The sequence below is a fragment of the Gallus gallus genome, chromosome 6 (genome assembly GCF_016699485.2).
Source record: "Gallus gallus isolate bGalGal1 chromosome 6, bGalGal1.mat.broiler.GRCg7b, whole genome shotgun sequence".
Taxonomy (NCBI): domain Eukaryota; kingdom Metazoa; phylum Chordata; class Aves; order Galliformes; family Phasianidae; genus Gallus; species Gallus gallus.
In genome coordinates, this window is record NC_052537.1 from 5,471,590 (window position 1) to 5,498,121 (window position 26,532).

Sequence of the window (26,532 nt, forward strand, 5' to 3'; positions counted from 1 at the left end):
GGGCGGAGCCGCTCCCGGCCGCCCTTAAAGAGGCCCGGCCTTTCTGCCCGCCTCCTGGGCGGGACGGGCCGCGGCCTCGCAGTGGGGGCGCCATGGCGCCACACGCGGCGGTGCCCGCGGTGCTGCGCGCTGTGGGCGGCCGCTGACCTCTACGACACGCAGTGCTATTGATGCTGCGCTGTGAGCCTCAACCAACCCAAAGCTCAGTGCTCCTTATCTGAGCGTACTCCCTAAGGAGGAAATGCACTGTTAGTGTTTCAATGTTAGTATGGGGCACCTCAGAGTTCACTGTCTAGGATGCGAAAAGAAAGGTGGTTTGTTCTATATATCACCAAGATCTTCTGGTTGGTTATATGGGGTTCTATAGAGGGTGGTGACGCACTGAACAGGTTGCCCAAGGAGGCTGTGGATGCCCCATCCCTGCAGGCATTCAAGGCCAGGCTGGATGTGCTCTGGGCAGCCTGGTCTGCTGGTTGGCAACCCTGCACATAGCAGGGGGTTGGAACTACATGATCATTGTGGTCCTTTTCAACCCAGGCCATTCTATGGTTGAGTTCCTTTTTGCACTTTCATGCCCCAAATATAAGATAAAACTGTTAAGTGTCTACATTAAATACAGTATCTTTACTGGAAAGAGAGAATTGTTTGGGCCTCCTTCATCTAAGACACTTCATGTTTTATTCGCAATATCCAGTCTATCAGTCTTTAACATGCTTCACTACATCATCTGTTGTACCCACTGTTCCTGTGTGGCGGATAAAAAACCAACAACACAGCCTTCCATACAAAAGCAAGCCAGAACTCTGCAGAGGAACCGTACAGAGATGATCATCCGTGTTGACAAAGCAGTAAACAGCTCATACGGAGGAGCTGTTCCCTTCTTTGTACAACAGATGAATCAGAGACAAAGAAACCTCTCATCTGCTCAGCTGTCCGTGCCATGCTGGCTCATTTTGAACAATATCTATCTACTCCAGCCTTTTTTTTTCCCTTGGCAAGCATTAGCTGCAGGCTTGTCTGGGGCTGCCCACAAAGGTTTTCCCTTCCCCTAAGGTCTAAACTCGAGACAACGTATGAAACGCTATGTTTGTTTCTCTTCTTACTGGTACCTCTCATTGTTGCATGTATCTCTTTAAAATGCAATATTTGTAAGCTATTCCTTCATTAGTTTGAATCATGTGCTCAGCCTCAGCTATGATGCATGAGGAGAGGCTGCTCAGTGCTGGGAGAAAAGCGATACTGTCACGCTCATCCTGCTGTAATGTGGCTTACAGGTTCGGTATGCAGAGTGCAATGCTATACCTTCTCCCTCCGGTCCCCTGAGCCATGCTCAGATCACGTATGATGAGTCTTCATCATAGTTTTGAATCCTTTCATAGCAAAAATGATAAGGTGCTATTCACATCAGTGCACTGCGAGGCCTGATACTGCTGTAAGCAGACTTCTGTTATGCACTGCCTCATTTGTTCGTGGCTGCTATTTGAAAGGGTCACTTAATCTCTAATTAAGGGTCACTTAATCTCTAATTTAAGGCCTAGCTTTTCAGAACGCCTCTTTCAAATTTCAGCACCAAGCAACTCAGAGTGATTCAATGACCATTATTGCCATATGGTTAAAAAGTTGCCTTTCATAACAACTCACCGCAACCCAGTTTGGCTGCTTACTTTGTCACCGTGCGTGTACAAAGGGTGAGAAAGATATTCCTCTGTACGTATTAAATATTTATTGGGTTAAAATATTCTCAGCAGTGTTTTGGAAAAGAATACCCACAGCAGCCTGTCTCTGCTCAGTATTTTACAAGCTGTCCCAATTCATTTTAACAAATAACCCTGGAAGAACAGCACCAGCTGAGATTTCCAACTGCATTTTTTATTTATTTATTTTTATGTGTTTATTTAGCTTCATTTAATAAATAATTATGTTATAATCAACATAAACTTGATGCATTTCTATCTGCTGTGCCTGGGCCAGGCCACTGCTGAGAAAGCCTCCCTGCGGAGAAAAACCAGTTAAGTGGTTGAATGGTTTCCTGTCTCAAGGCTAGAATCTCTCTCTCAATTATTTATACCCCGTAGCAGAAAGAATCATTCTTGTCTCCCACTGTCACATCAATCACTGACACTCCTGGGCAAAAAAAAAGTCTTGGCAAACAGTGAACTCTGCTTGCATCTTGCTGGCGATTACTTGAAGCTGCATGCACGTTAAAAATAAAGTGTGTATATATATATGTATGTATATTCATATATATATATATATATACACATACACACTCACACATGCTATGTGTGATGTTTATGTATAACAGTTACATACGTAGCTCTCTTTTGCAGCTGAACCCACACTGCATCTGCTTCATTTCTCTGAAGCTCACATAGAATCACAGAATGGCCTGGGTCGAAAAGGACCACAATGACCATCTGGTTTCAACTCCCCTGCTATGTGCAGGGTCGCCAACCAGCAGACCAGGCTGCCCAGAGCCACATCCAGCCTGGCCTTGGATGCCTCCAGGGATGGGGCATCCACAGCCTCCTTGGGCAACCTGTTCCAATCCATCTCTGATGCAGAAGGTTTGTTTTGGCATTTCTAAACCTTCCTCTTGTTGATGGGAATTTGTTAAAATTAAAAACCCAAACGTTCCTGCCTAGTGGTAATTGGCCTTTTAGACAGTGTCACAGGAGCAGATGGGTGAGCTGTGCAGAACCCACTGCCAAGGGCTTCCCACAGCTGTGGCTTCATGTGGGAGGAGATGTTGGCTGCAACCCCACAGAAGTTAGGATAGTTTTCTGTTTTCCTAATAACATCAAAGCTCTGAATGTATACCAGCACCAGTGCTGCTCACCAACAACACTATGTGAATGAGGTACTAACCCTATCTCACCATCAGAAAGTACTTCTAATTAACTTCCTTGCTCACCAGGACCTCTGTTTCATCTCCAGATACAAACAGTGGTTTACTGCATGGAGTAATCCAAGGGAAGCTACATTGCTTGCTGAAACTTAAACAATATTAAATATGTTCCAACAACCAGCGTATTTCAGTCCCTAAGCTCACACCACTTCTTCTCTGGAGAAATCGGTTGGCTATCAGGGGGAAGTTCTTTACTATGAGAGTGGTGATATGCTGGAACAGCTGCCCAGAGAGGCTGTGGATGCCCCGTCCATCCCTGGAGGTGTTCAAGGCCAGGTTGGATGGGGCCCTGGGCAGCCTGGGCTGGTATTAGATATGGAGGTTGGCGGCCCTGCCTGAGGCAGAGGCGTTGGAGCTCGATGATCCTTGATGACCCTTCTAACCCAAGCCGTTCTATGGTTCTATGAAAGAAGATCAGATTACTTTTGTTACACTGCGTGCTTTATAAATGTACTTATTCTTCCCCAGCCCTGAGCTAGTAATGTCTTCAGGCAGGTTCTACTATGCCTCTGTGCCTGGCTGTCAGGACTTCTGTCCTCTGCCTCCTGTGCCGAGCCAGCAGCTTGTCAGCTCGTGCTTAGAGCTGGGGAACCCAGCCTGCGGAGTGTGAGTTAAAGATGGGCTCCCTCTCATCTCACCATCTCAGATCCTCTCGTCCCTGCAGTATTCAGCATACGGAAGCCTCTCCTGTGGGCAAGTCCTTCTTCCTCCCCACATAAAGGAGCAGTGTGGTGAACACAGAGAGGCAAAAGGGAGAGACCACGCAGAAGCGTTCTCTGCAGTCATCTGCTGACCCCTTGTCCAACAAGTGTAGTGCTACCGTGGTAGATATGTAATTCCACAACTACTTTGGGCACCAGTGTTGGGAAAAGCTTTAAATCACGTCCCTGCAGTGCTCAATAATAAATGTTTTGCACACGTAATTCTGAAATTAGGACTCCAGATGTGATTATTTACATTTTCTACTGTCCTCCACTTACAGATTTGGAAATAGGTGAACACTCTGTGCCAGTCCAAAGGATGTGTTTTGCAACAGGGCAGCTCTAGTTTTCTTTTTTGAGAAATGCTAACACATTTCTGAAGAAATAATCACATGTTAATAACAATCTCTTGCAAGGAGAATGAGAAAATGACACTTGTTTCCCACCCCGCACACATCTCCAACTTCATGCTTCATTTGTACGTCACCTTGAAAATACAAGAGGAAATGTACAGACAATGCTATGCTACAGTGACTTCAACACCAAGACTTATGCAGATGTAGGGCTGACTGAACCTGCCTCTGCACTGCACCGACTGCTGTTACCTTCATGCCCTCCACACACTGGGAAGCGTTGCAGTTATGTGCAGGCATACTCAGTGACTCCAGCCATGCAAGTGGTGGTTCCTTCCACTATATCATGAAATGAGCATCTTATCGTCTTTCTTGGCACGTGAAATACAACTGCATGACTCTTACGTTGTACATACCGTTTTCAACTGGCCCGTAGTGCCAATTTGCTAGCAGAGCACTGGAATGTTTAAATGTAGACCAGCAAGCATTTATTGCTAATTTATTTATGAATGATTCCACTAACTTCGGGGGAGTACTTAGTTATATGAAGTCAGATGCAGCAGAATTGAACAGCTGGCCACTTAGGTTTTCTAATTAATATTTTAAATACTTTTATACAACTTCGGAGTACGATAGTGTTCTTTTTATCAGAATGATAGCTTAAGCAGTAAAAGTCAATCCATTCGTCACAGAGGAGGCCATGAGGATGCTCAGAGGCCTGGAGCACCTCTCATATGAAGAAGGGCTGAGGGAGATGGGCTCTTTCAGCCTGAAGGCTCTGGGGAGCCCTCACTGCAGCCCCCCAGTACTTGAAGGGAGCATATAAACAGGAGGGGAACTGACTTTTTATATGGGCAGATAGTGATAGGACAAGGGGGAATGGCTTTAAACTGAAAGAGAGGTTAGACATGAGGAGGAAATTCTTCGCTCAGAGAGCACTGGGTGCCTGGAGGCATTCAGGGCCAGGTTGGATAGGGCTCTGGGCACCTGGTCTGGTGGGAGCAGGGAACAGAGGATCTTCTAGGCATGCTCCATCCCCCACCATTTTGTGCTTCTGTCATCCCGAACAATCAGCGCCTTGTTTACGGGGTTTACTGCCTATTGATACCTAGGGGGTGATGCTGCTAAAAGTCGTATTTGTATCTACTTTATTATAAAACTGTAGGTGTAGCTGCAGTAAGAGATACAGGGCTTTCAGATGGACTGAATTTAGAAGCAGCATTTCAAGATTATTAGCCCTTTTGTTTGTTCTGTCTTTTTTTCTGAGTACTCTGGACTAGTCTATAGAATAGAACATGAAGACCATTTCCTTGTGCTTACTGAAAGGGCACATGAGACTCACCCTTTTCCCCACATGTCCCAGCTCAAAGCACAGGCCGGGTGAGCCACGTCAGCCCAGCTGGTATTTAGAAAAAGCTGGCAGAAATGAGTAGAAATATTCCCTCCAACCTGTGTTTTAGATGAGTCATTTGTTCCCTTTGAGTTCACATCGCTCAGGGCAGCCAAGTACCTGAGTATTTCTGGCACTGATGGAAGTATCATCTGCACATCACTTTTTTTCCCCGTGGGGGAAGTATATTTACTTACTTAATTGGGAACCAAAGCAAAATCCTCACCTTTCTGTCTTGCAGAAATACAGCACAAATAGGAAACACTTCAAGGGACACGTTTGCAAAAACAGTGTGCACAGATAAGACATAAGAAGCCATCAAATTATTTCATGTTACAAATACTTTGAAGTAGCAATCTATTTCTTGACAACATTTAAGTCAAAATGACTTGGAATGGGGAATACTTGTCCAGAACTTTTTAGCAAGCTGCACTCAGTGTAGGCATTTACGTCTCACAACTATGAGCTGTGTACTTTATGCATGGAATCTATGTATACCTTTAGTGAAGTTTTTCACAGGAATTAATGGTTGAACCAACTGTGTCTCACACTGGAGCTCAAAAATAGCCAACACTTTCTGTACCCACTGTAACTTCATTATCTCTCTCACCTACTGCAGATCAATGTAGCTTCAGTGAAAATCACCATTATACCCTAACTGAACCCCCGTGCGTATATAAGCCGTATCTCCTGGCAGTACACAAGCGTCACACAGCCCACTAACGGAGATTACAAAGAAAATGTATTTAAAAATCTAATTAGAGCTTGTCCAAAGCCAGGACAGAATAGAATAGGACGCCTGAAAGTGAAGCTGTTTCAACTCTAGCACAGCACTTGACATCACAATTCTTGCAAAATAAAAATCTGTGTTAGGGTTTTGGCAGTCTGACTCTCTCGGTTCTGAAATCACAGACTTTAATGGAAACATAAAGTTTGTACACAAAACAACATCTGAAAACAGCTAAATTGGAGCAAGCTTTGGTAGAATTGGATTATTCAGAATAATCATCACAACGTTAACAACGAGTCACTCGGGATTCACATCCCAACATTTGTAGCGAAACAATAGTTATCTTTGACCGTATTAGATTACAAAGAAAGACAAAAATAGTGCTGATCATTTACTCTTCCACATAGAACACATGACCCATAGTCAGAGCATTCTCCTAAATATCAAGTCAGTGTTGTAGGCACATGTTTTTGTATTTCACCTTAACAAATCCAGATGACATTTTCTTGGTATGGGTTCATTAACAGTAGAGTAATAGACCACTTTTACTGTGCAAGTGTTGCTTACTCATAACTTTTGAGATAAGTGGTTTCATTGGAGCTATGTCACGGCAGTGTTCTGTGCATGGCAGTGTATCCAATTCTGAGCTGAGAGGAGGACTCCAACCCACTGAACATGACTGCAAACAAAATCTCTTCGCTTTAATTCAGACTAAAAATTCCCATACAGTCCAAATTGAACTCGTAAAAGGAACTGTGATCGTACAAGGTCATACGTTTTAACATTAGTAAGATGTATATGATGGAAAATAAATCGTGTCAGATGAACACTCTTGATTGCCATCGGCCTATACAGCATATCTTGTATTAAATTTCTCTCCATTGTGCTAAAGGTAAGAGCAATTAAGACTAATAAAACAAACTCTCTTCTCATTAAGACAAGACAATACATTTTACAAGACTTCAAATGTTGAATCTCAAGTGCTCTATTGAGTTACTTAATGTTTGCTTCTAAACCAAGATACAGGCTTCATTAGTGCCAACATCATTGTAACCCTTCTCACCTGACAGCAAGATCAGTAGCTTGGGAGCGCGTTTCCCCCCTCCCTTCCATCTGTTTGTGCTTCCTACTTAGATCAAGCGGTCGTATGCAAACAGTCACTATAAAAGTAGCAGTTCAAGTACATTTTCCCATCCGATAAGGTCGTAATACAGGATGGTTAATCTGAAAAACCACGAGAATGAAGTGCAGAGCCATTTGCAGCAAGAAGTTGGCAAATGGAACCCTATGCACAGTGGCAATCTAAAAAGAAGTACTGGAACTACAACTCTTATCCAGCTTGATATGCTTTCTGAAAGGGGAAATCACCAATTTCAGCATGAATAACACACTTTAAAAACTACCAATAAAAGAGTTTGCCAATCTAAAGGTCGTTGACTGTACAAAGAACGAGCCAATGGACTTTCCATTCTTTGCATGTTTGTTCCCCTCGTGAGTCCATTACCTTTCACAAAGAAAATTTTAGCTATCAAACTTGTCCACAAATTTTGCCGCTGAGTGTGAAACCATCCAGTTAGCATATACACTATCATTTGCATATCTTGAAAACACAGAGTTAGTGCCATCGAATCTTGTGAGTGGAACAGGACTCTCCTCAGGCCAGTTCGGGTATGACATGCCTAAAAATGAAAACAGATAATTTTTTCTGCACTGAAGAACCATAACTTCATGTGCAGACAGTAAGGCCCTTGGCAAAACTCCCGTCAGTATTTTAAGCCAGTCCACTGGATTTTGTCCCAAATCAATTCATATAAATGATGTTTCAAAATCCCTGAAGCATAAATTCAGATGTAGGCAAAATCCTGAAAAAAATAAAGTGCTTTCTTGATTAAAAAAAAAAAGGTGCGCATGCACACGTGCATAATAAAAGCTAATAATTTTTCTTCTGATAAGACTCCAGCTCTTCCATAAATTTCTTTTTTAGTGATCGTGTAGCAATGTATTGCTTTGTCAGAGGAAGTTCTTGCTGTACAGGAAGTGCTCCAAGAATTGATAAACCTATTTGGGACAGGATCCAAAGTTCATTCCAATGATAGATTACTTCCACTTACTTAAACCTCTCCTTTGGCTTGAATGAGATTTTGGAGTTACTCTCATCCCCTCAGCAGGGATCCCCTGCTTAATTTTAGAAAATCCCAGGAGCACAGCTTTGTCAAGTCCAACAAAGTCCTGAGCACTCGTCTTGATTCAGCGTTTAAGCACGTATTTCAAGAATGTCATTATTTGCATTGAGTCCAGTAATGCTTCTCAGGTGAGGCACAAGGGATCACCACATTGGAAACAGAGTGCTAGGCACCATGTTGACCCCGCTGTGCTAGGAGACACCTACACCAGGGTCGAGATTGGCAAAAACAGAAATCTGTTTGTTGCTTATTATGCATTTGGCATCTGCCATCAACCTCAGTGGCAGATTTTTCTGTTACTGCGTTCTTTCTACAGTCTGGCCACTGAGTGAGCGTCCCAAACTGAACGCGAGCTGGGGGGAAGCCTAATAAAGAAAATTATAGCTGGGGTATGCATTAATAATAGGCCCAAAGCCAGGTATATATGGTAACTTTTAAGCTAAAAGATCCAACTTTTCAAAAGTCATACCGCCTGAAGAATGATTTAAAAAATCTAAAACGTGAGTATATGTCTAAAAACATGTAGGATATTTAATCAGGAGACAAAATGTAGGAGTTTTGGCAAGAACCATTTTTACTGTCCATCTCACCATCACAATATGAAAGCATATGTTCTGTTTAAAAACACTTGCTACATCCTTCAATCAGAATTTAGTACCAACATTTTCATAATAAACCAAAGGACGTGAAAACAGCTGAGTACTTTCAAAATGCCAATTATCAATTCACTTCTCAAAGGTCTTTACATGTTGATTTAGTCTGTATATGATACTGATATACAGCGTTTTTACCTTCAGTATATAGTACTCTGATTTCTTTCTATGACACATTAAATAGACATTGCAGTTTACGGATCCAGAATGCGTTAACAGCAGCTGAAATTTAGAAATCCATCTTGATAAAGTAAAAACAGTGCAGATGGGTTTTATCATTTAGCTGTGACAAACAGTGATGTAAAAAAAAAGTCTATTGCTTAAATTAGAGGTGCAGAATCTAACGTACTTGAAATGTTCTTAGTTCCCCCCCAAACAGGATAGTTGAATTAGATACTCATTAGCATTTTATGTTTCCCCTGAGAATACTTCCCTGATCTTTTTGTTTTATTGTATGATATCTAGTCATTTTACTTATTTTCACATCCTTTTAAAAACGTTTATTTTAAACACAGCTGCAAAATGACTAAAGGATGATCTTGATGCAAACTTTGACATTTACCAAAAGAAAAAAACAAAACAAAACAAAAAAAAAAACCAAAAAACCAAAAAAAGCCCAAAAGAAGCTTCCAAGCAAATTTTGATTGGCTTCGTTCAGACAAGAAACACTGTAATGGGGTTACAGAGTCTGAGAACAGTGCAGAAGAGAAAACTGTGTGTGTGTGTATGTGTTGCTAGAATCTAGTAAATGCATGTGAAATTCTACCATAGAGTTTGTTTTCAATCCATGTGGAAGGAAGGGTTCGAGGGAGGGGAGCGTTATTACAGTCCACGAGAGGTGTCTCCTCTTCTGAGAGCCCATCATCATATAGTAAGGAATCAGAAGGGGTGGAAGCCGCAAGATCTAAGTAGTCCTAAGAAACGAACGCATAAAAAGCTAGGTTAAAGTAAACGGCAGTCTTACCTCTTGGGTGTAAAGGCTACACATGCACCTTTGATAGTACTTCTAGCACCAGACTAGGCTCTCCTGTTCTGCAAGCACGGCACCTTTGGATACTTCCCTTACTCAATTCTGCTCGTCAACAGCAGAACCAAGAAGCTTATGGGCTTTGCTAGCTTATTCATTTGATCTTCAGTTTCTGTTATGCATTATATATGTGTGTGTGCTACAGACATATATGCTTGAAGGAGAGCTACTCAGGTAATCTCATTTTACAAAAAACATTATATAATTACACAGAAAATTAGAGCAGTGTAAATATTGCTAAATAAAGCTTTCGCTGTTCTAAAGATAATTATTTAGATTAACCAGAAAACTTCACAGGTTTACACACATGCTGCTGAATATACAACAAATATAATTTTTCCTTTCAAAATGTTTTTTTTCCTTGGAAAATTCACTGACTATTAACTTTAAAAAGATACAGCTGCCCAAATCTGTAAATTGATTTTTTTGTATTTTTCTCCATTCACAAGGGCAAGAGAAAAATGACTACATTTTTTTCTAGCTCTGTTTTGGATTGGCTTTGGTTTTAATTATGCTGAACACGGCAGGAAATTTGCCAGCCTGTATAGTCCAGCTTTGTCATTAGCCATGCAGATCATAAGGCTGAAGTTACCAAAGCCATTCTACGTGGTGGTACTACTTTCAAAAGTCTGGATGCATTTGAAAGAAACTAGGTGTTTAAATGCTTTAAAACTTGCTGAAGAGTCATTATTAATGTTAAGAAAAAAAGACAGAACATGAATTCTGTATATTCGAACTCAGATGATCAGAAAAGGTTTTAAAACCTCATGCTTGCTCACACTTACCCTACTCTTCACCATCATTTTCTCCAGTTCCTTGCTGATCTCAGCAAATGTTGGCCTTTTATCTGGTTCTTGCTTCCAGCAGCGCAACATCAGGTTGTACCTGTGATCCCCCACAAAATGGGAAAAAATTATTTGTAAGTGGGTCAGGATCCCACTCAAATCATTTAAATACAGCTCTAACATGAAGGCCGTTCAATTTACACCAATCTTTATGTTATGTTTTCTATTAAACGTTCTCTTGAATTAACAATCGACATCATGAGAATGGGCTTCTATTTTTGTGAGTGTTTATGAATGTAAATGATGGTGTGCTTGGCTGTCCTTGCAGGACTGCAGTCCAAGGTTTATGTTATTTTCTCCATCTTCTCAGAGGACTGCCTCACATGTAGGCAGCATGGCAGATTTCAAATTAATTTTGCTTACATATGACTTTGAAGACATTTGTGTATCACGGTTGAGCATCTCAAAACATGGAAAAGAGCTTTTATGTCAAAAAGCTGAACTTCACTGCTGATGCACTGCCATGGAGAAGAAGAGGTGGTTTAGCTGTACACAGAAGGCTGCGATTGTCCTCAAAGAAACAACTGCTCCAAAATGTTTATCTTCTTCACTTGTTTCAATACTGAAAATGTTCTACAAACTTTGCTTCTAAGTGAAGCCTTTAGGATATACCATACCTAAGACTGCTGGTATAAATTAACATTCTTTTGGTTGCTTCTATTATTGTTATTTTCTCATCTATTTTTATTCTAGGCTTCAGAAGTGTAACTCTCCAACCCAGTCTGCCATTCCTGTTTTCAAGGCTAAACAATCTAGTTAGAAAACTGTTCTAATTGAGGAAGCAATTGGCTGCAAGAACTACAGCGAGCTCTTGAAGAGCACTGTGCTTTTTCCCTCATTCCTGATCTTTCTCTTACTTCACCTCTTACTTGGATAAGGTGGAGAATGCAGTTTAAGAAAATGATCCCTCAAAAGGCTCTAAAAGGTCATCAGAAAAAATTCTGAGTAAACACAAAATAAATCTAAACTAGTCAGAAAACCATAATATGGCGTGAATAGAGAAAAACTTCAGACACGGTCAGCTTGCCTAACCTAAAAAGTATCAGTGCTGGAATATATATTGGAAGAAAGAGGTCTTATTCCCTGCTGAGATGGGACAAATAAACAAAAAATACTTGTTGGAGGATATTTGCAAGTGAAACTTGTAAACTTATATGCTGCCCCTAATTTAGAAACCCTTAACAGTTTTTCACCATATACAGTATATGAACAAAAATGATAATTATATACTGTATTTTCTTAGCCCAGATGTGACCAAAGCATCCTTCATATTAAAAATCAGTCAAGGGAAACACCATAGTGATTATAGGCTGTTAATTATCTAAAAAGTCCTAAGCATGATCAGATTCACGGGCCAAACATAAAATCATGTCTCCTTTCCAAATGCTGTGGAAGAACCTGGAAGAGGAGATATTTCACACTGAGAGTGTTTTAATAAATAAACATATAACAACACAAATTGTCTCCGAACAGAAAAGGAATTGCACTGGGCTAATCAAGTCACAGAAAATTTATGCCTTCAAGGGTAAAGATTCCTGGGTATCTTTTCTTCTGTGTAATGCCAGGACAAGTAGACAATTAATAACAACAACTGTGGATAGAACATCAATGTTATTTGCTAAAATGTACCAAAAAAAAACCCATTTTCTTCAGTGTTTCAGTTACCACTGATTCATGAAATTCTCATACTCGCTCCAAGCTTGAATACTCAAATGGATTTGCTAAGAATACTCAAATTCTTTTCATTGATTGGCAAAACGTGTTATTCGACAGCCCACAAATATTTTGGATGTAGCTGCAGGCATTCAGTTGGTAATTCTTTTCCTGTGTTTTACTGTTCATTAATTTCATTACATTCTTTTGAGTAGTACTTATTTTGATTCTACTTCTGAGATAGACAGAAAAATATTTATGTGGTATTTATTCAACCTTTTTATTTATTTACTCAACTCCAGAAATGTTTTCTGAAACTGATCAAATCAAGAACAACTTACATTTCTTCACTACAGTTTTCTGGTCTCTCCATTCTGTAGCCTGTTTTTAGGAGGTTAAAGAGTCTTTCAGGAGCAATACCTGGGTAGGGATTGCCTCCCAGAGTTACAATCTCCCAGAGCAGAACTCCAAACGACCACCTGGAAAAGAAAAAACAAGCAGTAATAAGTTTCAAGAGCCTCGTTTGGCTCTTACCCAATAAATCCTTTTCGAGTGTTTTGAGAACCCAACCAAATTCAAGACGTTGCTGAGCCAGTGGGTCCTTACAGATGCATACAGGGACACATGGATTCACAAATACTATTCATTATAAAGATTAAGAACCAAGATAGTCGAGATAAGGGCTTCCCCTCCTTTATCCATTGCCTAAAGCTAACCATGTCCCAGGAGGGCCCATCTTCTATAGAGAGCAGAAAGAGCACTTGGTGCTCCGACACACAGGCTGCTTTTGCCCTGTGCACTGCTTCTGGAGGTGCCTCTATTTTCCACTGGCTATGCCTAAATTAACACGTGTAGTCTCCATGAGATGTGACTGTCTACATTTACAGAAGCTGGCTTATCCATTTACCAGAGGACTGGTTTGCCATCTTAAACAGGAGGTATTTCTTTACATGCACAGCCTGGTTATTTCAGTCACGAGCTGCAGCTCTGTGAGATCATGAAAACAGAGGAAATAATCTATCGTGGAAATATCAGATGGCTAAAATACAATATAAGATAGAACAGAAAACAAAGGAAGCTCTTTGCTGAATTGAATGGAAGAATGGTGAATTTTTTAACCTCTTTTATTGGTGACCTCGAAGGCAAAAAAATATATTTTTCCAGTGAGTTGAGAATATTTAGATTAAATTAGTCCATCTTGGAGGACAAGGCAAGAAAAGAGAGGCAGAAATAGTTTTTGTTCCTTTACTGGAAGCTTATTCCAGACACACACACCAAAAAAGCTACAGATTGCTGAAATCTCCTTGACCAAGAGAACTTGCCAAAATCTGGATGTTCAAAATGAAGGATGCCAGCCAAGAGTGTCTCTCACTTAAAAAGGATACTCAATGGGATGCGCCTGGAAGCAAAATTTCACACAACTGATGATAAATGTTTGCTTTTGTCCTCTCATTGTTGGGTAATATTTGTGATAGCTCCACTTCTACGAAGATTTTATGAAGGGTTCCACACCTAATTCCAAACCTAAGGGAAATGTAACAATGCAACTCACCTCTTTCCAACTGCTGTCCAGCCCTTTTGCTCTGACATGTCAGAGAAAAATGGTGACCCAAAAGACCAGTAATAACACTTTCAAAATGAGCAGACGAGCCAAATGACTGCTTGTACACAGTCCTAAATGGTGTGCAGCAGCTTTTCACCCTGATGCCATTAATTGAATCCATTTTTAATCGCTTTGCTTATTCTTGAAAGCTAATGAATATTCATAACATTTTGATATACTTTATTAATACACTGCCTCACGCCCTTTTTAAAGTCAATTTTGCTCTGCCTTCAGGTTGTAATGCTGCACATTATTGATTCAAATAAACCTGGTAGTGTGGCAGATTTTGTTTTTCAAGTCCACCTCTTCTGCTAAAGAGCAATTATTCAGAACGTGAAGGGAGGGATCAGATGAGTGATTTCTTCATTAACTGAAGTTGTTTAGTAAATGGGCTTCCTAGAATAAAACAAAATAGGATTCTGCAATGTTTTCAAGTTGTTATACAAACTAAGTAGTGCGGGAAGAAAAATGGGAGATAAAAGGAATTCCCATTACAATTTCTATTGATGAATAAAAATAATGATCGGAAATGAGAAAAATCATGTGAACAGGCAGACAGCAAACTGGCTTTCCAATGATGTCACTGACCTCTGAATCAAAAAGGGATTTTGTAAATGCTGGCAAGCGATGCTGTTATTAAGTACAGCTAACCACTAACTACACAGAAAGGATTTAGAAGGAAGAAACTGGAACACAGAAGTATAGAGCATGAGAAAAAAACAGCACACTAGAATGGCTGTTGGCTATGTTAATATATGGTCACCTATAATATAATTGCATCACCACAAACAATAAGGAATATTCAGCAGTAATACTTCCATAGAGTGTGATTCTCTAACACTAAAAGCAGCCCACAGGAAGGGGTTGGACCTGTGAGATATTCCCTTCCAGCTCAACCTTTTTGTGGTTCTGTGTGATTCTGTGAATAGCAGTGGATCAATCAACAGCCCACAAAGAGGCAGTTACGTGGCAACACGAACTGTTCTGCCCCTAAACCTGTTCTGCACAGTGTAATATTAATTTAAATATTTGCAGATATCCTATTTGCAGATACTGCTGTCATCAAAGTGTTTTCCTCCACAGTGAAATGTCAATGAGATCAGAATGTTTTATGCCGTTTGAGTTCAATGAAAATAGTGCATTAGTCAAGATTGTCTTTCAAGGGGTATTTGGAAGGTATCCAAAATGCTACCTGGCAGAAAATCAGGAGCAACTACTGCTGCCTTTGCAATCCCTTGGAGATTTTTCTCCTAAATAAGTAACACTTTCTTTTACAGTGTCTGCCTGCAGTCTGGTCACAACCACTATTCATCCCAGAGAGAAAGGAATATGAAAGGATGTGATCCTAAGTTAAATGTGTACAAACACTCCTCTGTTAGGCTCATTCCTCATCAGACAGTGAGAACAGCCTAGCTGTAATAGTTCTGCAGCCTTGTCATCAGCAGTGAGGAAGGAGCACATCTTCAGGAATTCAGTTTCCCTAATGATGCAAATGAGCTTGCATCTTGGCACTGGAACCAGACTGCTCTCCTAAAGTGTAAGCCGGCTGTCATTAAAATTAATTGGAATTATGTCACTGATTTGAACAGGAGTGAAGTCAGACGTAACACCTCTCCCTGTTGACCCTGTCCAGTATCTGCTGGTTGGCGTTCAAGAAAAGTGATGAATGAGAACTGGGCATAGTGGGTTCAACTGTTGTCACTGACAAGTAATATTAGAGATTTTCATCTACATCTTCAAAGGCAGTCATCTCCCATGCACAGCTGCAGCCCCTGTTGAATTTGGCAGGATACATCTAAGTAACTTCTATAATTTTTCCTCAGATTTAATTAAATGGCAAAAATAAAAACCAAAATGTGTATCAGTGACAGCAAGTGGGGCCATGCAGGCTGTGTTCTTTATGTCTCTGTTTAAGCATTAAGAGCTTTGGCTACTATATACGTTACTGTTACCTCCTCTCCTATCTCCTCAAACAAATGAATAAACAATAAAGAATCACAGAATTTACACTTACACATCACTTTGTGTTGTATAGATATGATCAAACAGGGATTCTATGGCCATCCATTTAACAGGTATCCGACCCTAAAAAAAACATTTATATATATTACTGGTCAGAGAATCCATGCTTCTAAGTGGAACACCAACCTATTAACTACTTGTTTTTCAAAACTGTAAGAGATACTCCATTCATACTCTAATAATTTTCTAAGGGACAGAATGATTTAGCAATGCATAAGAAAAAGTGAAAGGAATAATTGTCAGAATTTTGTAAAATCACTGAATGTCATTCTTCACACAAGCTGACAGATGATCTGTTAAGCTCTGTAGTGATGAGTGCCTCTGAAGCAAAGAGAAAATAACCTTTCATTACATGACCATTCCAAGAAATAAACTGCATTTATGCAAATGCATCATTGGCAAAACACCAAACAACCAGTACATAGAACACATGCATCAGAGTAGGTAACTGCATGTGGCAAAGCCCTTTCTATGTATGATCACATCTTCAAAAGGTCATTTTCTTTGCAACTTATTTTGACTTAATGAAACATCTACACAAACAGCACTGTTAACTGAAAAGAAACCAACCACCACATAACAGAAAAAGCTAAATATAAAGTTTGCAGCATTTACAGAAGTATTTTCATTAAATGATACAACTTTCACGTGCCAAAATTTCTGTTGGCAACTCTTCCATATTGAGTCATAGAGGGAACTGAACCAACACTACTGATCGTATAAACAGTCAGTAGAAAGCAGCGTTAGCAAATCTCACATCACAGTCTGGCCTTGGTGTGACATGTAAATGCTGTTCTGCTGATGTCAATGACAGCACACAAACATGCAGAAAGCAGGATTTGGATTGCTGTATTTGACAGCATTTTTATTTTATTTTTTTAAGAATAAACAAATAGCAAGTTTTAATTCATCATTTTCATCTCAAAGCTATTACCCCCAACTATTTTATTTTTTTTTGAGAAGCAGTGATGAGATTCAACAAGAGGACCTCATCATCTTTCCAACAAATTTCCTTTCCAAAGTCTTACAGGGGATTTCCAACAAATTCATTTCCCAACATCCTACAGGGGAAATAATATGATGATGGGATTAAATGATACGATGATGTGGTGGATGCCCTGTTCCTGCAGGCATTCAAGGTCAGGCTGGACAGGACTCTGAGCACCTGGATTGAGATGTAGGAGTCCCTGTTCATTGGAGGGGAGTTGGACTAGATGGACTTTAGGGGTCCCTTCCAACTCAAACGGTTCTATGATACTATAGTATATGGTATGCTGAATGCTGCTGTGTGCACTGTGAACAGACAGAACTGTATCTAGACACCTGATCATCATTTACAGCAGAAGGCAAAATAAAACTGCTTTAAATAATCTTTGATGGGAAGCATTAGCAGATTCCATAGTCTGTGATCTACCAGGCTGATTAAGATTTGGTATCTTTCATATGTATGAAAGAATTGCTAGGAGTTTTGCTTCAGGTCATCCATATCAATGTGATAATTCCCAAAATTAAGACGCTATAGAAGTTGAATGTAGTTTTTAAACCCTGGCTTTGGTTTGAGCAAAATGTGCCTTCTTTGTTCATATTTTTAATTAGAAAGAGGGAGAAAAATGGCAGATTTGTTCATTTCTTCTTTGCAAGCAGTGTGTTGAGGAATTGGATAAATGAGAAGGCCCACCTCATTTAAAAACGGGCTGTGCTCTACCTGTAAATAGGTTAATGAGCACATCTCCTGCAATGAAAGAGGGTGGCATTGTTTTACATTTGCTAACACATACTGCTATAGTAGGCTTCTTGAGAACATTTCCAGATAGGTTTTGAATACGTCCAGGGACTGTGACTCCCTGGGCAGCCTGTCCCAGTGCTTGATCACTGTCAGACTTAAAAAGGCTTCTTTTTTTTTTTTTTTTTTTTTAATTTCAATTTAAATAGAATTTCTGTTGTTTAAACTTGTGCCTATTGTCTCTTATCCTATCAGTGGTCACCTGTGAGAGCACGGCTCTGTCTTGTTTCCTGACTCCTATCAGTATTTGTACATGTCAGAAGGATCCTGCTAAGCCCTCTTTTCTCCAGGCTGAACAGTTCCAGCTCTGCCCACGTTTCTTGGCATGTCAGATCAAAGCCTTAAATATCATAATGGCCCTTCTGTTTACTGCAACTAACTTTTACAAATTAGAAATCAATTCTTTTTGTTCGAGAGTGAGGAAGTCAAAAAGCATATTTACAAATGAGAACGAAGAAATGGATGAGGTAATAGTGACTTGAATACAGCACACTGTTACTCTCCCACTAGTTAAGCTAATCATTTTGCACTATCCTCAGTTTTACATCTTCTAAAGAGAATTATTCATAGTTAATTATTGTCATTATTCATAAAATTATCTTCTTCTCTGCTCAAGTCCTGCAGTATAAATCCCTTCACTTGATGAGGCAATAATTCTCACTGCTGCTATTAATGTGCACTGTACCTTGCTCCTCTTGACATAGGAATCTTCTTCATACACATCACGGGATAGGCCAAAATCAGAAATCTTCATTTTGCGCCCTTCTGCCACCAGCACATTCCTGGCTGCTAAGTCACGATGGACGAGCTTTGGAAAGAAAACCAACAACAGTGCTTATGCTTCTTCTGAAGGAAGACACGTCCGCCTGTCACAAGGACACGCTCACATCGCCACCACACAGCCCTACCTTCATTTCTGCCAAGTACTGCATCCCTCGTGATATCTGCCATGCAAACGATATCAGATCTCCCATTGTTAAGGCTCTCTCATCGGGGTTATCCAAGTAACTGGAATTTCTGTTGCCATCACTACCCACGTAGCTTGGTCCCACTTTTCGGCTTTCCCTGAGAAAACTGCGCAAGGAGCCATATTTAGCATATTCCACAATTAAATAGAGCGGGCCTGGAATAAACACACACACTGGTAAGTTAGCAATTAAAAGGTAGCTTGTTGGTTTTTTTCTTTCCAGAATGGCCTCTTCTAATCAACACATTATTTTTAACAGTGAGAGGCTCCAGACATCTCTGTGCTCAGCTTAATTTCAGCTTAAGTCGAGCCATAATTCAGGCAGTAACCTATTCCCTCATCTGGATAATTTGAGGTTGAATAAAGACAGCCTTCATAAAAATGAGATCTGTGAAACAGCCTAAATTAGAAAAACTCCTAAAAATAAACGGATAAATAAATAAAAAGCACAATTCTTTTCTGTAGTGCATGACGCTGAGCTCACAAATCATCTGCTAATTCCAGTGTTGTATTTAAGGAGCCTTTCCTGAGCGCTTAAAAACAGTCTGACATTCCAATCCATCAGTTTCTCCTCCCCGTTACCCACATGAATAATATCCGCTCTGAGTTTTAATGCTGAAGACATTTGCCTGCTCTATCAAAACCCTCCCACTCCATACACCAATGAATTAGCTGGATATTGTTTAAAAGCCTGTGACTCACTAACAGTTCACTTCCTTAGGGATGAAAAGATGCATTGTACTGAAAAGAAAAAAAAATTCCTGCCCTGCTGGTTCATTACCTTGCTAAGACTCAGAGATGACTCAATCCTGAATTAAATTCTCTGCCTATAACTAACAGTGCCATCTGCAACAGAACTGGGTGGGCAAAAAAAGCAGGCCTTAGCCTGAAGTTGCCACCTAGGTACTGTAATTTCTGACTGCAAAAATCACAAAGTCTTTAAGGGAGAAGGACCGCAACTGGAGACACAAAATGAGGAGAAAACTGCTGTGCAAATTCATTTAACGTGAACAGAAATTAGTCAGATCAATACCTATGCACAGCAATGAAAATTGGAAGTTAGAATAAATAGAACTGAAAATTTCTTCCCCCTTTAAATATACTTTGCAGTGACTGTGGCTTTTAACACATCTATCTTAAGAGTGAGACAGTAGTGTTGTGAAACAACAGGAAAACTGAGATGTCAGTCTAACCATCAAGCTGTATTTTAACAGAGGATGTGTAGTTAATAAAAGGAGATCAAACTCTCTGAACTCAGGCATCAAAGTAGTTATAGAGTGAATAATAATAACTATTATTAAAACACCATTAGACTTAAAGAAATAATCCATTTTTGAAAAGGTGTACTGGCCATCAGTGTAATAGAAAAATATAGATTTTTAGGAAGACAACTGGTAACACAATTGTTAATTTCAAGATAGCTTCAGATTCAAAATGAATACTGAAGATACCCATGGAAAGAATGCTTAGACTGAATTTGCATTTTCTCTTCCCTTCCATGTCGCTTTTCTTACATATCCTTAATTATTTTAGCCAGCAGCACATTTAGAAGGTGTTCATTTACAAAATCAGTGGTCCAAACCCATCAACGAAATTTATCTTCTTTTTTCACCGTTTTCATCCAAATAATGAGCTCCTAATATTTACCATCTTGACTGCAGGCTCCGTAAAGTTTGATGACGTGAGGATGGTTCACCTGTTTCAAAAGGTTGAACTCTGACAGCAGATCTCGCAGCTCGCTCTGGGAAGCATTTTCTGCAAAAGATGTCCAAAAACAAATGACAAAAAATACAAATGACTACATCAAGAGAAGGTCATCCCACATCAGGACCAGTGCCTTCAACATCTTGCAGATGCAATGAAATTATTACAAACGAAAGCAAATTTCTGGAGTGAATCAGAGCAAACAAAGCTTCAGAAGAATACAAAAGCCAAAATTTTGTGCTGACCTAGCAAGACTTATTCACATATCTCCCTGTAATACACAACCCTTTTCTTTCTAAACAGATTTTCTGATGGAGTAAAAATCTACCTATCTACTGGCTTACGCTTGCAGCACACATTCAGATTTTGGAGTTCAGAAGCTAACTGCGTGGCTTAGATTGATTTTACAGGGAATCATATAAGCAGGCCTTGCTGATGTCAGTGTCAGTAGTGGGACAACATGCATGTTTTCTTATCCTTTCAAGCATTTTATTTTTGCAGAATTCTTCATACAATCTTTCTCTTTGAATGCTGAGTTTTGAAGGAAATATTATTCATAAAGACACCATAGGTCAGTAATTTCCTTTTGTCAACCTCATCTTTCATGTCATTGCCACACTGAATCTCTCTCTCTACTCTTCAGAGTATTGTTATTGGGCAGCTTACAGGTGTGAACTCACTAAAGGTTCTGAAGTCAGTTTCTCATCTTTGTTACCAAAGTGTATTTTTTTTCCCATAGAGTCATTAAGTACCAAAGGATCCATTTACATACCCATTTAAAATATGTGAGCTAATAGTATGCCCCAGTTACAATAATTTTTTATTCTGTTCTTCTGTACGTTGGTATCTGACTGCTATATCTTGCCTGTATGCAGCTAAGATTCTGTATACGTATTGTCTGCATACAACTACATATACATATATATAGTCATACCACGGAACCCAGAACTGTCTGAGTTGGAACAGACCTTTAAAGGTCATCTAGTCCAATTCCCCTGCAATGAACAGGGATACCTACAGCTCGGTCAGGTTGCTCAGAGTACTGTCCAGCCTGACCCTGAATGCCTGCAGGGACTTACAGAGAACCTCCACTCATACTTCAGAGCACCTGCATCAAGGAGCATTAGTATCTGATAGTTGCTCACTACCGATAAGGAGTACAAAAGTACTCATTTATCTAAACCAAAACTGAATAATATGAACTTAATGCCTATGAAAATATTTGGTTTGTCTAGTCTTGTGTAACATGTGTGAGAAAAGACCAAATTTCTCTGGGGCCCTTGTTTGCCTGTGTTCTGAAAAACAACCTTCTAGACTGCACAAGTTGAGATAATTAGCTCTGAAAACCTGTGCCTCTTGTTTTTAGCAAACTGGTAATGATACCTATTTGCTTGTTGGTTCGCGTTATCCACTTGAATTTTATGCTGATGAGGACTTTCATATCATACAGGATTCGTATGGACGAAGTGGTAGAAATGGCCTGAAAAAATTCTTCCTCTGTTCCTTTTAACCTCCATAGGTCCAAGCCTATTTTGACTCAACTAATTCCTTACAGTTCCCCGTTCCCTCCCCAGAGCATACCACAAAGTTCACAAAGTAGGAAAAGTCCTACCATGTTTTGTTCTTGAGCACTGACTGTGGAAAACCACACGGATCAGGAAGGTGACATCTTTTATGCAATAAGCAGGAGGTCTTCTCTACTAACTTACTGGTTAAAGATCAGACAACACAGACTCCATAATGCTAGGATGAATAACCCTTTGCATATGAGTATAAAGCTAGCTCTGTTGTATATAACAGGGAAAGGATGGATGATGTTGGCCTGATCCAAAATAACCGTCCTTTATTCCTGGCAGCATTTTAAAGAGTGCTTGTGACTAATGCAATCTTACTTATACTTGAGTAAAGTTAAACGATAAAAGATAAATATTTCCAGTAATGACAAATGTTCTCTGCAATAAAGTAGAAAAATGAAATTTCAAGTGACTATGTGCAAAATAATCTACATTACAAAGGGATTCGTTAGAGCCTGAAGTATTACGGCAAATGTCAGATCAGTTCATTTAAATAAGGTGCTTAAAATAAAGGGCTACTCCTTCCTACTGTCAGTTCTGCACTTAATAGCTAGGGAAAACAGAATGTTAAATCATCTGCAAGTAAAAGCAACATTTTTACCACTGTGTCTTGGAACCTTAACTCAGTCACATGTTGCTGATGACAACGCACTAGAAAATCAGTGATACTCAGTGCACAAATGAATATGAAATGAAATAATGACTAAGAAAAATCCACTGGTAACAATACACAGGTTGTCACCTGAACGCTCCAAGAACTGCTCAACTGGTCTTCACTTCTGAAAAGACTTAGATCTATATTTTATACCTACGATCTATCTCCTCTGAACCTCTTGGAATGCAGGGAAGTGCTTCATAATGCATATACTCCTTTGGTAAAATGATGGAATATGCAGCATCTTTGCTCTCAAGCAGCAGAAGATGGATTTCTTAAAAAAGACTTGCATGTATATTCAGCTAAAGCTAGCTGCCCAGCTAGAGGAATTGTCTTGTATCCATAAGCCTTTCTGAAGGTTCTTGTTTTTCATCTTTGTCCCATATATTCCTATGTGCCTGTTGTGTAGAGACTACAAGTATTTATGGTTTAGTACACCAAACTACAGAAAAAGACACAGCTTTAGTATCCGTTTCAGCCCTTTGACTCTCGTGAATAAATGACAAGGGAACAAGTTTAAGCATTTCCAATGACCTCCTTCACCATCATTTCATATCTAGCAATGCTGTCATTAGAAATCAGGCCCAGAGGTGGCAAAAGCTGTGGTTTACAAGCCATGGATTCAGCTTCTACCTGCAAAGCACAGTAACCAACCAAACGAAGTATATTCTTCATGTTTTTCTTTCAATGTAATTTCCTTTTTTTAATATGGGAAATAAATAGGTATATGTGGGGCTGAAGACTACTATAAAAAATGAAGACAAGAGTTCAGTGTCTCACATTATTATCTCAGCATAACCTAGGCATACATTTTTTTCCAACCTTTAAAGTTTTATGAAGACACCAGAAGAAAGCACTAGGCTATTAAATCCGGGTAGAGCAATTCACCTAGTAGTTGAAAAGCAGATCAGAAAGTAGACAGAATCCTCAGTTTGAAAAGTAAGTAACTTAACAGGCTTATTTGGTCTCTTGCCATGACTATAACATGATTTATTTTAAAAACTCTGCTAAAGAAAACTACATGGAGGTAGGAAGAAAATCAGAAAGCATTAGCAAACCCTTGCAATATTTCCAGTAATTCTAAACAAAATAAAACGCATTTGCTCCGTTAAGACAGAGAGCCCTTTAACATCATGAATTAAAACTCATTGTGGATATCACTTATTTGTATCAGTGTGATGCTAGCTCCCCCCCTGTAGTCAGGAATTTGTCAGAATAAACAGTCTTCTGGAAAAACTGGAGGCTACGGCACTGGTTGTCAGTAGCTGACCTTTTACTTTCATACTAGCCCATTTTTAAATCAATGCAGAGGTTGCAACAGTTTTCCAATAATTTCAGGAGCAGGGGGGAAGGTACCTTTTAGCATTTTCACAGCCACAGTAGTATAGCCAGCTCTTCCCTTGAGTCTGAAAGCTGTTGCCTTGACAACCTTCCCAAATTCTCCTTCTCCAAGAGTCTTGCCGAGAACCAGGTTCTTCCGAGGGAATTCCCACTTTGGATCTTCCTGCAGGAAAGAAAAGGAACCCTATAAGAAAGGATCAAAACAGGAGTGTCTGCGCACACCAGAATGCTCAACAGGAAATGATTCTTCAGGAGTAGGTACGCTTTGGTGCACAATTTTGGTTGGTCTTTGTTATTACTGAGTGCGTTGCTCTGAAAACTTCTGAACCTCTAAGCATTTTGCAAACGTTGTACCATTATCTTGAAATTACATCCTTCAAAAAGCCTGTGGATAATAGATTATATTTAAAAGGCTTGGAAACTGGTTACAAATGAAACAAAGTGATGAAGAATAAATGCTTGCTTTCAGAATAACTATGAATAAGTGATCTTAGACTTCAGAGAGAAGTTAATCAATTTTACTTGCAGAATAAGGCAGAATGAGAATAAGAGTTGGTTAGGCACAACAGTCTTCCTCTTAGGAAATGATATTACTGAGCTTTACATTTGCAAAATGGTGACAGATGTACAGACCAGACTAGACAGTAAACAGAGTACAAGGGCTGTGAAGACCTCAGCATAGACCTTCAAACAGATCTGATGCTGCCACATATCGTATAATATGGCAGTGTTTCTCTACTGCATTGGTCCATGAAAATGCACCAGCTGGCAGGCATCCTGAAAGTGATTTACCAACACAGAAGAAACTAGAGTAAAGATATGATAATTTGACTGGACGAAGATTCTTTAAGTGTGGGCAAGGTTCCCATGCCAACTGATACCTACAGAATATAGGTATGTATGGGTATATATATGTATGGCACAAGAGAATCAAAACCAGATCTCAACCTTTTTTCTCCCTTATCTTATCCTTGCTGTGATACTATGGCTGATCACGGAGATTACGAACCTGCTGATTACAAGCTTACATTTACATTATTATTTTAACAATGTTATGTTAAATGTAACAATTTAAACAATTATATTACTTTAATAATGTCAAATTACATGTATTTTAAAAAGGGGCTCAAATTGTAACTAATGATACAATACATTGAAACATAACAAAAACAGAAGACTATACTTTTCTTGTGCAGTAAATTATATGGTTTATTCAATTCCTATCTTCAGTTCCATCCACGTGCTCATCACTTCTGTTTTAGTTATCTGAGTTTGATGTTTCTCTTAACGGACTGCATTTCCATAGTGTTGTCTGCACGTATAAGCACCATTCTTTATGGACAAGGCAGATATGAAAAAGTGTGTAAAATGAAATCAGGCTTACTGGTATCTTAAAGGTGTCTACAGACACCTGGTTCTCCATGGAGTCTAAAGAAGGTCGACGGACATTAGTAGAAGAATAACTGATGGGATATGACTGGGCTGGGCGCCGGAATGTCATTTCTGCAGAGGCAATAGGTGGCTTTGGAGAATTCTTGTGGTAGCGATGGATGAAATAGGAAGAAAGCAGCACAGAGATGATGAAAGACAACAGCACCGCCCCTGCTATCACAGTCTTGCACACTTCATCACAAAATTGCTCTGTGGACCAAGAACAATTTATTAGAACTTTGCCTGCTGTTTCCAAGTGTTGATTTCGCAGATGAAATGGCATACACAGGTATGACGGAAAAAGAACTCAAAATCATTTAGAAAGTTGAAGGAAAACCTGATAGGTATTTCTCAAAGAAGTTTGAAAATATACCCATTGCACTTTTTTTTTATTATTATTATTATTGCTTTGGATACTGGTAAGGAATTGAATGCTTAATTGCTTGTGTAAAGAGTCAGGATAGCTAGCTTGATCCCATATTCCTTGTCTCTGTAGATGCAGCTACTGTTAAGACTCTTCTTTAAGACCCAGTCTACCATACACTGATCCCCTGACACTATTCACATGCCTGTGAACAGAAAAAACCTGACTGGATTTTGCTTGTGGACAACAGTTTAAGTTAGAACTATTCAGTGAAATACGATCACCTTCAAATGTGAATTTTAATTCGTCATTATGTCAGTTGTTGGACACAAGAAAATTCTTCTCTTTATCTTTTCAGACTCTAAAGAAGGAGACTGAATATTTCTGCTTTGTATTTAACAAAATATTTTTTGTGAAAATACTCTTATGCTGCAACTGTGTATGTAATGTGCATTTTTTTCCTCCATGTGTACTTCTTGTTCTTTTCCAGAAGTACTTTCGTCTTCCTTTGCAAGTAAGACTTCTTTAGGTCTAAGTGCCCCTAAACATCGCTCTGAGGGAGCTGCTTCCTGAAGGAACTGAGAGATGCAGCAAACTGCTTACGCTGCTTTTCAGCTGGTGACTCTGACCTCAGACACACAGATA

The 26,532-nt window shown here is 39.6% G+C and overlaps 1 protein-coding gene across 4 annotated transcripts in view; it reads right to left on the reverse strand.

The window, feature by feature from the left end:
* Positions 1–6,244: 6,244 nt before the first annotated feature.
* The window catches only part of RET (ret proto-oncogene), a 106,597-nt gene continuing 86,309 nt past the window's right edge, over positions 6,245–26,532 (reverse strand). For 3 of the 4 annotated variants that reach the window (XM_040702280.2, XM_040702279.2, XM_040702281.1), the window contains 10 exons: positions 25,477–25,733; positions 24,108–24,255; positions 20,466–20,573; positions 18,760–18,974; positions 18,537–18,659; positions 16,061–16,131; positions 12,785–12,922; positions 10,731–10,830; positions 9,685–9,832; positions 6,245–7,761 (listed from right to left, as the gene is read on the reverse strand). In XM_040702280.2, coding sequence (XP_040558214.1) covers positions 7,604–7,761; positions 9,685–9,832; positions 10,731–10,830; positions 12,785–12,922; positions 16,061–16,131; positions 18,537–18,659; positions 18,760–18,974; positions 20,466–20,573; positions 24,108–24,255; positions 25,477–25,733 — 1,466 coding nt within the window. In that variant the 3' untranslated portion in view covers positions 6,245–7,603. Of the gene's footprint in view, positions 7,762–9,533; positions 9,833–10,730; positions 10,831–12,784; positions 12,923–16,060; positions 16,132–18,536; positions 18,660–18,759; positions 18,975–20,465; positions 20,574–24,107; positions 24,256–25,476; positions 25,734–26,532 lie in introns of those variants that run through there. The other variant, NM_205190.3, reaches the window with a different exon arrangement.